We start from the raw sequence: 17,587 nt of genomic DNA, 5'->3' as shown, positions 1-17,587 counted from the left end.
ACTGTCTCTCTCTCTCTGTGTGTCAAATAAATAAAATCTTTAAAAAAAGAAAAAAAAAGGAGAAAGTAGATTCAGGGAAGTACCCAGGAGGTTTTGCCTGTTGAGCCCAGAGTAGCTGGAAGACTTTGTTTAGGGATATCTTTTTCTCAAGGTTTGACCTCCACAGGTATGCTATGCTGCTAGCCTGTGGGTATTGTCCTCAGCCTCAGCGGGTAAAGTGAGCAAGTCTGAATGTTGATTCTCCTTGCAGCAGTTGCAGAGGAAGATCAGCTTGGAATAGGTGGGAGCCATCTAGGCCCCATATAGAGTTTAAATTAGCATCAGCAAGTTGGAGAACTGTTCAGACTGGAATCCCTCCTGCTGAGGCGGTTAGATTCTACGTGACTGCTGGAGCCTATCTTTGTTGACTATCTTTGTTTCCCTAGGGTTTCAGGAGGGGCTGGGTTTTGTTAACTCTTTAGTTATGGATATGAGTGTTGGGTGGTGGGACAAGGGGGAGGGCAAGGGAAGCAAAGCAGGGACATTGGGTACAGTTATTTTAAGGTCCTCTATTTAGGAGTGCTCAGGTAAGTTCAGTTTATGAGAGATTTCCCCTTTTTCCCCCTACTCTGCTTTTTTAGGACTCTGCCTTTGTCCAAGAGAAGAATCTAAAGAAATCAGAGCAGCTCAGGTAGTTCTAAAAGCCATGGCACAGGTAAGTTGAATTTCCTCTATACTTGAAATAATCTCTCTTCCTTTCAAATCATATGAACATGTGTGTTCTTCATCCTGGAACTTCCCTGTCTCACTGAGCCCCATTCTTGCTCCCAGTTCCTCCATTCCAGAGATGAGTGGCTCTCTCTTCTCCAACAGTATAGACATAGGCACACAGTGCTCTTACCAGTGGAGCAGAAATATATTCTCTTAAGAGAAATATGAGAGCCCCCCTCTTATCAGAACCACGGTTGAGTGGGGCCAGAGATGAGATAACTTTGATCTTTTCCATTAATCTAGGTGGTTTCTGTTCTATTTTTAAATGTTACTCCCTCGTTAAAAATCATAAAACATTTCATACTACCAAAGAATGTATAAAAAAACATATCTATAGGGGCGCCTGGGTGGCTCAGTCGTTAAGCGTCTGCCTTCTGCTCAGGTCATGATCCCAGGGTCTTGGGTTCGAGCCCCACATTGGGCTCCCTGCTCCACGGGAAGCCTGCTTCTCCCTTTCCCACTCCCCCTGCTTGTGTTCCCTCTCTCTCTGTGTCTCACTCTGTCAAATAAATAAATAAAATGTTTTTTAAAAAAATATCTATAACATGTATATGGTGTAATAAAGTATCAATGTACTCATTACCCAGATTAATATACCATCTGAGCAGCCTGCATTCCCTTCCCAGATCATATCCCTTCCCACATTGCATTACTGTTCCCACCAATGGTAATCACTGCTTTCAATTTTGTGTCAATCAGTCGTTTGATTTTTTATAATAGTTTTACCATGAATGAATGCTACTAAGCAACATACTATTGAGTTTTTTGTTTTTAAATTTTTGTAGTTATCATACTCTATATTTTTTACCAGATTTTTTCATTCAACACATGTGTTTACAAATCATTCATGTTAAGTTGTGTAGCACTAGATTAGCAGTTCTCAAAGCATGGTCCAGGAAGACTTTGACATCCTTTCAGGAGTTAATACTAAAATGTTACTTGCCTTTTTTAGTCACATTCTCCAATGAGTGTACAGTGGAGTTTCCTAGAAGCTATATAATAAGTGTTATCCCAACAGATTGAATGTAGAAGTAGATGTGAAAATCCAACTTTTTATTCAGCCAGTCATAAAAGAGATTGCAAAAACATAAAACAAAGCTATTAAATTTTTTGACAATAGTTATTTTTCTTAAAATGTATAGTACTTAACATGTAACAGGTTTATTATTGGTTATTTTAATAAATTAATTAGTATTTTTAAATCTCTCACTTTTAATTTCTAATGTAACTATTGATAGATATACCCAGCATTAACAGTTCTTTGAGGTCCTCAATAAATTTTTCTAACAGTTTTATTATATATATAATTTACATATGATGAAGTTCACCCACGTAAGTGTAAAGTTCAGTGGTTTTTACTATAGAGTTATACAACCGTCAGCACAACCCATTTTAGAACATTTTCATTACCCCAAAAAGAAATCCCATTTACATTAACAGTCTCTCTCAATGTCTCCTCCTCATCCACTGGCAGCCACTCATTTACTTTCTGTCTCTGTGGGTTTGCCTATTCTGGACATTTCATATGAATAGAATTTTACAATATTTGCTCTTTCATGTCTGGCTTTTTTCACATAGTATGTTTTCAAGCTTCATCCATGTTGTAGCATTTATCAGTAGTTTGTTTTTACACCAAATAATATTCCATGGATATGTATATTCCACATTTTATTCTTCAGTTCATCAGTTTATGGGCATTTGGGTTATTTCTGCTTTTAGGCTATCGCAAATAACACTACTGTGAACATTGGTGTGTACCAGGGTTTGGAGGTGGACATATGTTTCCATTTCTCTGTACCTACATAATTCTATGTTTAATGTTTGGAGAAACTGTCAAAGCTGTTTTCCAAAGTAGCTGCCCCATTTTACATTCCTGCTAGCAATGTAAGAGGGTTCTGATTTCACTACATCCTCACCAACATGTGTTATTTTGTTTTTTTGGTAATAGTCATCCTAAAGGATGTGAAGTGGCCTCTTACAGGTTTGATTTGCATTTCCCTAATGATTAGTGGTATTGAACATCTTTTCATATGCTTTTTGGCCATTTGTAGATCTTTGGAGAAATCACTAGTCAGATTCTTTGCTTAGTTTTTAATTGTTTTGTCTTTTTTGTTGTTGAATCGCAAGAGTTCTTTATATATTCTGGACACGGGTCCCTTATCAGATATAAGATTTGCAAGCATTTTCTCCCAGTTTTTTTATTTGGATGTTTCCTTCCTTCCTTCCTTCCTTCCTTCCTTCCTTCCTTCCTTTCTTTCTTTCTTTCTTTCTTTCTTTTTCTTTCTTTCTTTCTTTGTCTTTCTTTTCCTTTCTTTCTTTCTTTCTTTAATGGAGGGGGTGGAGCAGGGTAGCGGGAGAGGGAGAGAATCTTTTTTTTTTAATAAGATTTTATTTATTTACTTGTCAGAGAGATGTAGACAGAGAGCAAGTACAAGCAGGGGAAGCTGCAGGCAGAGGGAGAAGCAGGCTCCCCGAATAGCAAGGAGCCCGATGCGGGACTTGATCCCAGGACTCTGGGATCATGACTTGAGCCAAAGGCAAACACTTAACTGACTGAGCCACTCAGGCGTCCCGAGGGAGAGAATCTTAAGCAAGCTCCTCCACCCAGCGCAGAGCTCGAAGTGGGGCTCCCAGCGCAGAGCTCGAAGTGGGGCTTGATCTCACAACCCTGAGATCATGACCTGAGCCAGAATCAAAACTCCGATGCTGAACCAACTGAGCCACCCAGTGCCCTGGGATTTTTACTTTCTTGATGGAATCATTTGTAGCACAAATGTTTTTAGTTTTGATTAAGTTTATTTTAACTGTTTGTCCTTTTGTTACTGTGTTTGATGCCATATCTAAGAACCCACTGCCTGACCAAGGTCATGAAGTCATACTATGTTTTCTTCTAAGAGTTGTAGTGTTAGCTCTACAACCTTACATTTAGTTCTACAACCTATTTTGAGTTAATTTTTATATATGGTATGAGGTGGGGTCTAACTTCTTTTTTTGCATATGAATATCTACTTGTCCCAGCACTATTTGTTAAAAAGACTGATCTTTCCCTCTTGAATTGTCTTAGTTGACTTAATTTAGTATGTGGTAGTCCTTAGGGAACTGGGCAGAGGATGCCTATCTTCAGAAAGGTTTTGCACCTATGAGTGTTCTCAGACTTGGCACACTAATTTTTCACATGGGGTTTCTTCCAACTGCATGAATAATGTTACTTTAAATTCCAGGCTTCCTTGCAAGTAGGCCCTGGGTTGTAGATGGGCAAGGGAAATGATTATTAGTAGTAATAGTGGTATCATTAACGATAATCCTTTTTTTCTCACCTGGAGTGCAGAAGGTTCCTTGTTACTTTTTTCCAACAAGGTTTTCATTGGAGCCTACCATTTCACAGAGAGAGTAGCTCTTCTAGGATCCCAGCTTTAAAGTGAGGGTCATGGGCTCTCATTCCATTTGGTATGTGTCCTAGGCCCCATACTAAGGTTAATCCCCAAATTGTTTGACTTCAGTGTGGCCCCTGCTAACATATTTGCTTATCTCTCTGTGTTCAATGCACGTGTGTGTGTGGTGTGTATTTTTATCGTTGTTAGCTCTGGGATTTAATTTTCCTTACCTTCTCGAGAGCTTAGAGAAGCATTAAATAGGTGTTATAGCCTAGGTGATTGCACTAGAAGCCTCCCCACCCTTGCCGTGTACACATGGTCAGAGCTGGAGTGGTTGGTCTTGGTCTCAGTGTGTGGTGACATCTCCTATTTTATGAGACCTTCAGGTTGGGCACTGTGGGAACTTTGGTTACAGAAAGTTCTTTGGTCTTGCAAGGGAATTTATGAGAGACAGCCATAAAATTGTCCATTTTGAGGTTGACCAATGTGTGTTAGTTGTGAGCCATATTTCTGTGACTGAGGTACACCTTCCATCGGCTTTCTTATTTCAGGAATAAGGAAAAGTGGACAGTGAAGAATGATAGATAATTAACAGGTACATAATAAACGTTAAAGATTTTAAGTTAGTTGCTCCCAAATAAGGGGATGATTACATCTTCCAGGACATAAGGTGCATCATTATACAGCAAATAAAAATCCCTGTGTTTACTATAAAATTTGCCATCATAAAAAATATGCTCATGATATCTAACAAACTGCTTCTTGGTGGAGACACTGTTGGCATTCTCAGCAGTATGGTTCTTTATTGTATGGGACTGTCCTGGGTACATGGCCCAGATAAACCAGGACACAACATTCCTGATGCAAGGCGCTAAAAGTCAACAGCACGCTGCCCCCAATCCCAGCCAACCTCCCCCAACATTTTAACAACCAGACCATCCCCTGCATGATCCCAAATGCCTGAAGGGGAAGGGAAAACCCTGATTGAGATCCTCCAACTAATTATGCACCTGGGTCTTTAGGATAGTTTTAAAATTTCTATAAGGCCTGTATTTTAAGTTAGAGATTTATAAGACATTTTGGATTCTATCTTTTTCATTATCTCCATGGAGAAATTTTTAAAAGACTTTATTATTTGCAAGGCCCTTGTTTGCTGTGTATTTTGTATATGCTATTTTGTTTATTTGTAAGATCCCACTTAGCTAGATTTTGTTCATTCCCAGACCCTTCTAGGAAATAGAAGAGTCCTGCTGTATGAAAGAGGTTTTAGCTCTAGCTACAGGAATATTCAAAAGTATGTAAACCTCTAGTCAAATGTACTTATTATACTACCTTCATGGCATAGGCATCCCGCCCTAGCTCGCTCGCTTGCTTGCTTGATCACCTCCTTCTTACAATGCCCTTCTCCATCTCCTCTCTTTCCATCTTTCAGACATTTTCCTGGATGAGTCAGATTATCAAAACCTAAACCTACTCATCAATTTTAACTTCATTTAAAATGGTACAACCAGTTATTATGTGCCTCCTGATGGATGCGATAGGTAGTACATAGCACCACCTCTGATATATTCCTGCCCCTCTAAAGAAAATGTGAATCAGGCCTCCAGATCTAACTACCCTTTCACACAAAGTATGGAAGTAAAGCAACATCTTAAACCATTCCATGTAGATGCAATAACCCAACAATGTGAGAGATTCTACTGATTCAAATGTTTATTTAATAAATAAATAGCAATAAAACTTTCTGAAGGGTTTCTGGGGGCTCTTATAGATTCTAGACTTAAGGAAACCTATCCACTAAATGCAATGTGTAGATCTAATTTGAATCTTGATTTGAACAAACCAACTGTAAAAAAATATCACTTTTGAGAAGATTGGGGCAATTTGAAACTTGATCTGGTTATTAGGAAATAATTGTTAATTTTATTAAGTATGATAATGGTATTCTGGTTGGTATGCTTTAAAAAAAAAAGACTGATCTGTTAGCTGCTAAAGTATTTATAGGTAAAATACATTGATGTTTGGTATTTGCTATGTAGGATCTGCCTCAAAATACAACAGGGGTGAAAAAAACAGAAGGGAAGAAATAAAACAAGATTTGCAAAGTCATGTTAATTGTTGAAGCAGAGCGATGGGTTTATGGGGGTCATTATCCTACCCTGTATACTTTTGTGAAATGTTTTGAAAATTTTCACAATAAATGAAAAAAATAAAAGCCCTTTCATTTACTAGTAATGCATGGGTTTATTATTTCAGGGATTCGTAACATTCAGGGATGTGGCCATAGAGTTCTCTCAGGAAGAATGGAAGTGCCTAGAACCTGCCCAGAGAGACTTATACAGGGATGTGACTCTGGAGAACTTCAGTAACTTGGTCTCACTAGGTAAGGATGTTATGTAATGCAGGGCCAGACAGGAAACAAGGCTCCCAGGGACTACAACAATGGAAGGTTGTTATCACCTCTGGTATAGAGGGAAAACTGCCACTGGACCATGGTGAGAGCTGGAGTCATGGAGAAGGGCCCAGCAGCAACTGTAGCCATTTCCAGAACTCCCCGATCAGAGGAGGGAGGGAGAGGGATAAATACTCTGAACTCTCTCATCCTACCCACTGGCCTCCTGCTGATGCTTTCCATAATGCCAAACCCAATGAGAAACCATGGGGCCAGGATAATACAGTCCTTACAGGTAAACTGTCTGGGGCAGGACCAAGAACAGGGAGGAATGGATTGAGCAGGGAGGAGAGCAAATGGAGAATGACTACCATAGTTATCTACTCTAAATGATTCAGGACTAGCCTTCTGGAATTTCTGGCATCTTCATGGTGAATTTCTAGGGAGACTTACAGGTTTCTGGCTGAATTTCTGCTCTGCTCTCTGCTCCCAAGGGAATTGTTTGTGCTTTATGGAAGTGGAAATGGGTAGTTCCATGGGCACCTATCCTTTGGACAAACTTTACTCCTTCCTTCATAATTGTTTCTCTTCCTTGGTGATCAAGGGACTGGGTTTGAATTTTGGAACAGGACAATCATGCTCCATTTCTTTTCCTGTAAACAGGACTTTCCATTTCTAAGCCTGATGTCATTTCCTTATTGGAGCAAGGGAGAGAACCCTGGATGATTACAAATGATATGACAGGACCATGGTGTCCAGGTGAGTGAGGGGTGATCCACTGGGAGAGGTCATTGGGAATAATAGCTGGTGGGTGAGTCAACTGATAGCAGTAGCTTGAGTTATTGTTGAGAAGCTTCCCTCCAAGCCATACTGAAAATTGCCGAACAACAGCCTGCCACATGAAGACACGAAGAGCAAAGATCTTGTCAGCATCCAGTCCCCAGGGAACCTTGCCCTTACTTACCCCCATTAATCCCTCTCTTCTTCTTGCTTGGTTTTCTCCCATTTCAAAAAAGGACATGCTCCCTTCTTCCTCAGTGGCTGCCTTTTTAACTGTACTGTGGATCCTTTTTCCCCCAAGTATCTTCATCCCTTAAAAAATACTTAATTTCTTAAAACAGCTCACTTTACCCAATTCAGCAGTTCATTTATTCTCTAAGTGTTTGAGAGAGAAGGTCATGTGGTGGCTAAGGGCACTACTTGGGAATCAGACTGAGTTCAAATCTTGGCTCTGCCAATTACTAGATCTGTGAGTTTAGGTAAATTGCTTAAATACTCTAGAGTGCTTCAGTTTTATCCTCTGCAAATGAGTTAAAAACAGAGCCTTCCTCATGTAGTTATTATTATGATTGTTATAGGAATTAATCATGTGAAACTGCCCAGAACAATGGCACGCAGGAGTGACCACTAAGTAAAGATTATCAAGTATTATTAATTAGCACATGCTGGATGATACTGGAATCTTTGAATACTGAATACTTAATCCTTGAATACTTTGAATACCCCCCAACTTCTCTGTTATTATCATTATTATTTACTTTCATCTGGGATTATTTTTTTCTCTCTCTAAAGAACACCCTTGGGGCGCCTGGGCGGCTCAGTCATTAAGCGTCTGCCTTCGGCTCAGGTCATGATCCCAGAGTCCTGGGACCGAGCCCTGCCTTGGGCTCCCCGTTCGGCGGGAAGCCTGCTTCTCCCTCTCCCACTCCCCCTGCTTGTGTTCCCTCTCTCGCTGTGTCTCTCTCTGTCATATAAATAAAATCTTTACAGAAAAAAACAAAAAACAGCATTTGTTGAGCAGACCTACACAAAAGGAAATTTTAAGTTTTTTTTTTTTTAAAGATTTTATTTATTTATTTGACAGAGACAAAACAGCAAGAGAGGGAACATAAGCAGGGGGAGTGGGAGAGGGAGAAGCAGGCTTCCCGCCGAACGGGGAGCCCAACACAGGGCTCGATCCCAGGACTCTGGGATCATGACCTGAGCCGAAGGCAGACGCTTAACGACTGAGCCGCCCAGGCGCCCCAACAAATTCTGGTTTTGACCACATGAAAATATCTTGATTTGGGGCACCTGGGTGGCTCAGTTGGTTAACCCACTCTGATTTTGTTTTAATGTTGTCTTAATGATCCTGAATTCTTCTTTCATACCATTATTATTCTTAACAATATTTCATAAATTAGGGATTAATCCTCACTAACAATAAAGATATAAACCAGTCATCTGCACACTATATGGTCTGTCAGCCAAATCCAGCCTGCCGCCTGTTTTTATATGGCCTGTGAGCCTATTGAATTCTGTAAATGCCTTCTAAGGGTTGCATATACGAAATTAAAATGATGTTTGTGGATTGATATCGGTATTTGGCATTGATACGTGTATGAAACATTACAAAAGATTAAATAAACACATAAAATCTCATTACTGATCAGCACCAACAGATGAACATTTACCATCAATTTTGATGCTAGAGAACACTAGCCTTGAACTCCAATTAAGTGAAATGCTGTCTTCCCCAGAAAGAATTCTATTCTTCTATTTTTTTAAGATTTTTTTAAAAAAGATTTTATTTATTTGAGAGAGAGAGTGTGAGCAGGGGGAGGGGCAGAGGGAGAGGGGGAGAGAAAATCCTCAATCAGACATCCTGCTGAGTGTGGAGCCCAATGCAGGGCTCGATCTCACGACCCTGAGATCACAACCTGAGCCGAAACCAAGAGTCAGATGCCTAACCAAGCCATTCAGGCATCCCTACCATCTGGCCCTTTCTAAAGACTTTGCCAGGATGCCTTGGCTGGCTCAGTTGGTAGAGCATTCAACTCTTGATCTCAGGGTCTTGAGTTCAAACCTCACACTGGATGTAGAGCTTACTTAAAAAAAAAAAAAATGGGGCCCCTGGCTGGCTCAGTCAGTAGAGCATGCAACTCTTGATCTCAGGGTTGTGAGTTCAAACTCCTTGTTGAGTGTGGAGCCTACTTAAAATTAAAAAAAATAAAATCATAAAAAAAGAAAAAGTTTGCCAACCCCTGATTTAGAGATATAACTGAAAACCCATGTTTGAGAAATAATCAAAATTATATTTGCCATGCACCTATACCAGCTTTAAATCACCAAGACATCTGCACTTCAAAGCTCAAAAACCAGGAAGCAACCTTCTGGCTTTTCTTTGTACTTTGGCTCTAACCTACATTTCCATGGGAGAGTAGACTCCAGGGTTAAGATTGAACAGGTGTGATAGATACATCAATAAAGTACTCAGGTTTTTCTTTCTGTGTGTACTAGTTTTCCTGTGGCTTCTGTAACAAAGTACCACAAACTTGGTGGCTTACAACAATACGGATTATCTTACACTTCTAGAGATTAGAAGTCCAAAATGCATCTCAGTGGACTAAAACTGAGGTGTCTACAGGGCCGTGTTCCTTTCTGCATCCTTTCTTTCTTTTTTTTTTTTAAAGATTTTATTTATTTATTTGAGAGAGAGAGAGAATGAGAGATAGAAAGCACGAGAGGGAAGAGGGTCAGAGGGAGAAGCAGACTCCCCGCCGAGCAGGAAGCCCGATGCGGGACTTGATCCCGGGACTCCAGGATCATGACCTGAGCCGAAGGCAGTCGCTTAACCAACTGAGCCACCCAGGCGCCCTCTGCATCCTTTCTTTAGAAGGAGAACCATATATATATATATATATATATATATATTTTTTTTTTTTTTTGCCTTTTCCAGCTTGCATTTCTTGGATGATAGCCTCCTTCCATCTTCAAAGCCCACAGGATAGCATCTTCAAATCTCCCTCTCTGATTCTGACTCTCCTACCTCCCTCTTTCACTTATAAGGACCCATGTGATTACAGTGAGCCCACCCCGGTAATCCCCATCTCATTGTCAGCGGAGTAGCAACCTTAATTCCATCTCCAGCCTTAATTCCCCCTTGCTGTGTAATAGAACATATTCATAGTTCCCGCAATTAGGACATTTTGGCTGGGGCCTGAGGGGGCAATCATTATTCTGCTTACCACTCTGTATATGGGTTTGCTTTAGGGTTTTTTTGCGTTTTTTGGGAGGCTGGCTTTTTTTTTTAACCATTTTTTTTCCCCATCATGGTAAGTATACTCTTTGATCCCCATTCCCTATTGCTCCCATCTCCCCACCCACCTTCCCCTCTGGTACTTGTTTTTTGCAATTAAGAGTCTGTTTCTGGGGCGCCTGGGTGGCTCAGACGGTTAAGCATCTGCCTTCGGCTCAGGTCATGATCCCAGCGTCCTGGGATCGAGCCCCGCATCGGGCTCCCTGCTCGGCGGGGAGCCTGCTTCTCCCTCTCCCTCTGCCTCTGCCTGTCGCTCCCCCTGCTTGTACTCTCTCTCTGGGTCAAATAAAAATAAAATAAAATAAAATAAATCTATTTTAAAAAAAAGAGTCTGTTTCTTAGTTTGTCTCTCTTTTTTTTCCCTTTTGCTCATTTGTTTTCTTAAATGCCACATATGAGTGAGATCGAGATCATATGGTATCTGTCTCTCTCTGACTTATTTCACTTACATGTATCCCTTTGAATTTGTGTTTTTGTATTTTGGGGGTAAATATGCAGTAGTGCAATTTCTGGATCATAGGGTAGTTCCATTTTTAATTTTTTGAGGAACCTCCATACTGTTTTCCACAAGGGTTGCACCAATTTGTATTCCCACCAACAGTGCACAAGGGTTCCTTTTCCTTCACATCCTTGCTAATATTTGTTGTTTCTTGTGTTATTTATTTTAGCCATTCTGACAGGTGTGAGGTGATTTCTCATTGTAGTTTTGATTTGCATTTTTCTGGTGATAAGTGGTATTGAGCATCTTTTTATGTATCTGTTGGCCATCTGTATGTCTTCTTTGGAGAAATGTCTTCATGTCTTCTGCCCATTTTTATTTTTTTTTTTTAAAGATTTTATTTATTTATTTGACAGAGAGAGCGATAGAGCACAAGCAGAGTGCAAGGGAGAAGCAGGCTCCTTGCTGAACAGGGAGCCTGATGTGGGTCTCGATCCCAGGACCCTGGGATCATGACCTGAGCCAAAGGCAGATGCTTAACCATCTGAACCACCCAGGCGCCCCTTATGCCCATTTTTAACTGGATTATTTGGTATTGAGTTGTATCGGTTCTTTATAGATTTTGGATACTAACCCTTTATTGGATATGTCATCTGCAAATATCTTCTTCCATTCCATAAGTTGCCTTTTAGTTCTGTTGTTTCCTTCACTGTGGATGTATATGGTTTTTTTGTTTTGAGAAAGAGAGAGTGTGAGCATGAGTTGGGGAGTGGGGGGGGCAGAGGGAGACAGAATCTTTTTTTTTTTTTGAGACAGAATCTTAAGCAGAGTCCATGTCCATCACAGAGCCCACGACCTGAGATCACGACCTGAGCCGAAATCAAGAGTCAGACATTTAACTGAGCCACCCAGGCACCCCGTGGATGTATATGTTTTTTGAACACAGATAATTAAATATGCATAAATTAAAAGTGTATATGGTATAACTCCACTGGAATTCTATATTCTATTGCTAGGAAGCCCATTACTGTTTATTCCATACAGGATATTTAGTTGGTGTGTTTTCTTTTCTTTTTTTTCTTTTTCTTTTCTTAGTTGGTGTATTTTCTAAGTGCTTGTAGTTCTTGGGGTCTTGGGAAGCTTTTAATTAGGTTTTTAGTTTGTTTTTATTTTAATAAATATCACATATAACTTACCATTTGGCCATTTTTAAAGTATATAATCCAGTGGCATTAATTACATTCACAGTGTTGTGCAACCATTGCCACTACCCATTTCCAGAATTTATTCATCATCCCAAATAGAAACTCTATCCATTAAACAATAACTCTCCATTTTCCCTTTCTCCTAGCCCATGATTACCTCTATTCTACTTCCTATCTCTATAAATTTGACTATTCTAAGTACTTCATGTAAGTGGAGTCAAATAATATGTGGCCTTTTGTATCTGGTTTAATTCACTTAGCATAATGTTTTCAAGGCTCATCCATGTTATAGCACTTACCAGAATTTCAAGAAAAAAAGCTGAGTAATATTCCATTGTATGTATATACCACATTCCATTTATCCATTCACCTGTTGATGGACACTTGGGTTCTTTCCACCTTTTGGCTATTGTGAATAATGCTGTTGTGACCAATGGTGTACAAGTGTTTTGAGTGCCTGTTTTCACTTCTTTGGGGTATATCCTAGGAGCGGAATTGCTGGATCAGATGGTAATTGTATGTTTAATTTTTTGAGGGTATTTCTCAAACTTTTCAGAACTTTTTGTAAATCATAAAGATTATTCCATTAACTGTGATATAAATTTCAAGTATTTTCCTCTGTCATTTGTCTTTTGATTTTACTTTTGTTGTTTTTTGTTCATATACAAGTTTTTTGGTTTTTTTTGCTTTGCACCTTTACATACTGGAATTTACCAATCTGCTTTGGTTGCTTTTGGATTTTGTTTTGTTGTTGTTGTTGTTGTTTAAGATTTTATTTATTTATTTGATAGAGAGAGACACAATGAGAGAGGGAACACAAGCAGGGGGAGTGGGAAAGGGAGAAGCAGGCTTCCCGCCGAGCAGAGAGCACAATGTGGGGCTCGATCCCAGGACCCTGGGATCATGACCTGGACCAAGGGCAGACGCTTAACAACTGAGCCACCCAGGCACCCTGCTTTTGGATTTTGAGTCATTGTTTCATTGCTAGGTTTCCCCATGTTATAAAGTAATGTACCATGTTTCCTCCTAGTATTTGTATGGTTTCTATTTTCTTTTAACATTAAAACTATTTGGAGTTTATTCTGGTATATGGTGGTGTAATATATGGATACATTTTTATTTTTCCAAATGAGTATCCAGTTGCCCCGACATTATTTATTACAAAAATGATCCTTTTCCCCTTTGAAATACCACCTTTATAATAAATTCAATTTCCATATAAACTGCAGTCTTTTTCTGGCCTTTCTATTGTGTTCTATTGGTCTGTCTCTAGAATCCAATATTTATTCATTGAACAACCCATTATTAAAAATTTATTATATGCTAGGGCAAGATGTGGAAGAGAGAATCAGGCCTGAAAACATTTTTGAAAATGTGAGTTTTAATCTGAGACTTGAAGGATGAGAAAAGCAGCCATACAAAGAGCCCAGGACAGGATTCCTGATAGATGGAAGAACCTGATGAGAGATCTAAGATGGAAAAGACCTACATTTATTTTAGAAAGCCCTGTGATATGGTACCTAAGAGAGGAAAGGAGACAGTGTTCAATATGAAGATGTATTATCCTTGGTTGAAAGAGAATGACAACAAATGTAGGCAGGGACTCGCTTTGCCAAGAGCCTGTGAACCAGGGCAGTGACTTTGGAATTTATTGGAATTTTTCCAGTGACTTTGGAAATGTAATGAGAAGACTATGGAAACATTTAAACAGGGATTTTCATTTTGATTGGCATCAGCATCATGTTGTTAAAAACATAGATGCTGGGGCATGAGGGTAGCTCAATGCGACTCTTGGTATTGGCTCAGGTCATGATCTCAGGGTCATGGAATCCAGCCCCGCATCAGGCTCTACACTCAATGGCGAGTCTACTTTGAGATTCTTTCCCTCTGCCCCTCCCCCCCACTTTCTCTCTCTCTCTTTCTCTAACATAAATAAATCTTAAAACACACACACAGGGCGCCTGGGTGGCTCAGTTGGTTGAGCAACTGCCTTCAGCTCAGGTCATGATCCTGGAGTCCCGGGATCGAGTCCCACATCGGGCTCCCTGCTCATCAGGGAGTCTGCTTCTCCCTCTGACCCTCTTCCCTCTCGTGCTCTCTGTCTCTCATTCTCTCTGTCTCAAATAAATAAATAAAAATCTTTAAAAAAAAATTAAAACACACACACACACACACACACACACACAGATGCTTTATTTATATGAAGTGCCCAGAAACTGGAAAATTCATAGAGACAGAATTAATGGTTCTCTGCTATTAGTGATTACTGGGGGCTGGAGGGAATGCAAAATGATGAATGACTCCTTAACGGGCACAAGGTTTCTATCTGGGGTGATGAGAATGTTCTGGAACTAGATAGTAGCAATAGTTTCATGATATTGAGAATGTATTGCAAACTACTGAATTGTACTCTTAAAAATGGGGGGATTTATGTTTTGTGAATCTTACCTCAATTTAAATATATATAAGGACATCTGGGTGACTCAGTCGGTTAAGCGTCTGCCTTCAGCTCAGGTCGTGACCCCAGGGTCCTGGGATCGAGCCCCACATTGGGCTCCTTGCTCAGCGGGGAGCCTGCTTCTCCCTCTGCCTGCCACTTCCCCTGCTTGTGCTTTCTTTCTCTCTCTCTGACAAATAAATGAATAAAAATCTTAAAAAAAAAAAAAGAAACCTCATACCATATCTTTAATATATGTATATACTTTTTAAGTATGTATAGATATATATAGGCAAGCATATGCACACATATGCCTTGTCTCTACTCCTGTAGATTTTGATTCAGTCTGGGGTGGTCTCAGACCTTTATATTGTTAACAGGCTTCCTGGATGATTCTAATCTTTATAAAATTGAGAAACCCCAGCTTAATTTCTTTTCTTGCTCCCTTCTGGCACCATATGAGCTCTCATCATATTTGTGCTTTCATGTGCTCTTCAGAAATTGCACAGCAATATTTGAGACTTACATAAGCCATTCACTTTTTAAGGTGATTTTCATTTTGTCTCTCTGGTCTGCTATAAAATTTTTTTTCTCTTAAAAGAATAAAACTGCTTGTATTTTTTTTTCCTTTTTCAGAGCTGGAGTCCAGGTGTGAAAAATTTCCACGAAAAGATATCTCTGAAATAGAGTCATTCAGTTGGGAGATAATGGAAAGCCTTAAATGCTGTGATTTTGATGGCTCTAGTTTGAGAGATGGCTGGGAATACAAAGGCCAATTTGAAAGACAACAAGTAACTCAGGAATGCTGTTTCAAGCAAGTAAAAGTCATGTATGAAAACATGCCCGCTTTTGAGCACCGTACATCCCTCACTTTACATCAGAACAATGAGATTGGTGAGAAACTGATTGAATGTAATGAATGTGGAAAAGCATTTAGCCGTGGCTCACACCTTATTCAGCATCAGAAAACTCACACTGGTGAAAAACCCTTTGAATGTAAGGAATGTGGGAAGGCCTTTAGTCGTGCCTCACACCTTGTTCAACATCAGAGAATTCATACAGGTGAGAAACCTTATGACTGTAAGGAATGTGGGAAGGCTTTTGGCCGTACTTCAGAACTTATTCTACATCAAAGACTTCATACTGGTGTCAAACCCTATGAATGTAAAGAATGTGGAAAGACCTTTAGACAGCATTCACAACTTATTCTGCATCAAAGAACTCACACAGGTGAGAAACCCTATGTATGTAAAGACTGTGGGAAGGCTTTTATTCGTGGCTCACAACTTACTGTTCATCGGAGAATTCATACAGGTGCTAGACCCTATCAATGTAAAGAATGTGGGAAAGCCTTTAGACAGCATTCACAGCTTACTGTCCACCAGAGGATTCATACCGGTGAGAAACCCTATGAGTGTAAGGAATGTGGGAAGGGCTTTATTCATAGCTCAGAAGTTACTCGACATCAAAGAATTCATTCTGGGGAGAAACCCTACGAATGTAAGGAATGTGGGAAGGCCTTTAGACAACACGCACAGCTTACACGACATCAGAGAGTTCATACTGGTGACAGACCTTATGAATGTAAGGACTGTGGGAAGGCATTTAGTCGTAGTTCATACCTTATTCAACATCAGAGAATTCATACAGGTGACAAACCCTATGAATGTAAGGAATGTGGGAAAGCCTTTATTCGTGTTTCACAACTGACCCATCATCAGCGAATTCATACTTGTGAGAAACCCTATCAATGTAGGGAATGTGGAATGGCCTTTATTCGTAGTTCACAACTTACTGAACATCAGAGAATTCATCCTGGGATCAAACCTTATGAATGTAGAGAATGTGGGCAGGCCTTTATTCTTGGCTCACAGCTCATTGAACACTATAGAATCCATACTGGTTAGAAAGCCTTGAATGTTAGGGGTGTAGGAGCCTTTACCTGGCGTTCACACCTGACTCGATATTAGATAATGTGTATGTAATGTAATTAATGTGAAAACCTTCACTTGTCACTAACATTATGGAACATCAGATAACTCATAGCAGAAGAAAATTCAATAAATGTGGGAATTCTTTTTGCCTCACTCACTGCTTACCAAGCATCGGAAAATTTTAGGCTGAAAAAATATTAATATGAATATAGAAAACCTTTCTATCACCACTCAAAATGTGTTAAATTTCTGAGAATTCCTAATATTAAGATACTTTGTGAATGTGCCTTTTACCATGACATACATCTTACTTAACATTATCTCAGCTCCACCAGTTACCGACTGTATAGCATTGGACTAATAATGCAGTCTTCCTGTTCCTCAGTTTGTTTTTAAGCAGTGATCATTATACTTTTTTTTTAAGATTTTATTTATCTATTTGACAGAGAGAGACACAGCAAGAGCAGGAACAGAAGCAGCGGAAATGGGAGAGCAGGTTTTCCCGCGGAGCAGGGAGCCCAACGTGGGACTCGATCCCAGGACCCTGGGATCATGACCTGAGCCGAAGGCAGACGCTTAACGACTGAGCCACCTAGGCGCCCCAGTGATCATTATACTTACCCAATAGAGTTTTCCTATCAGATATTTTATATAAAGCCTGTGTTTAATAAATATTAGTTACCATTGTTAATTAGTAACAGTATTAGTGTTAAGGAGTTCTTGTGAGAGGAGGCCTTCTGAATGTGTCAAGTATTAAAAAGCCTTCATAACCACTTGTTAATGATAATTCATTCTAGAAAACAGTCAAGTATAATTATCATGAGGTCATCATGATATTTAAAGCTAGAAAGTCACAAGAGTAGAAGTTAACAGAAGAGTAGCCAAAAGAAATTGCCCATTTGGAGGTCTAAAGCCACCTTCAGGTAGAACTTGAAAAGCAGTCAAAAAGTTCTACACATCAAAACCAGTTCAGTATAG

General features: G+C 39.7%; 1 protein-coding gene across 5 annotated transcripts in view; it reads left to right on the top strand.

The window, feature by feature from the left end:
• ZNF565 (zinc finger protein 565) overlaps positions 1-17,111 on the top strand; it is a 34,399-nt gene extending 17,288 nt beyond the window's left edge. For 4 of the 5 annotated variants that reach the window (XM_027617847.2, XM_027617845.2, XM_027617846.2 and 1 more), the window contains 4 exons: positions 621-694; positions 6,381-6,507; positions 7,180-7,275; positions 15,312-17,111. In XM_027617847.2, coding sequence (XP_027473648.1) covers positions 686-694; positions 6,381-6,507; positions 7,180-7,275; positions 15,312-16,582 — 1,503 coding nt within the window. In that variant the 5' untranslated portion in view covers positions 621-685 and the 3' untranslated portion in view covers positions 16,583-17,111. The remainder of the gene's footprint in view (positions 1-620; positions 695-6,380; positions 6,508-7,179; positions 7,276-15,311) is intronic. The other variant, XM_027617848.2, reaches the window with a different exon arrangement.
• The last annotated feature ends 476 nt before the right edge of the window (positions 17,112-17,587 follow it).

This window comes from Zalophus californianus, chromosome 17, assembly GCF_009762305.2.
Source record: "Zalophus californianus isolate mZalCal1 chromosome 17, mZalCal1.pri.v2, whole genome shotgun sequence".
NCBI lineage: Eukaryota > Metazoa > Chordata > Mammalia > Carnivora > Otariidae > Zalophus > Zalophus californianus.
Note: the sequence above shows the minus strand (reverse complement) of the source record. Positions and strands in the feature narration are given on the sequence as shown.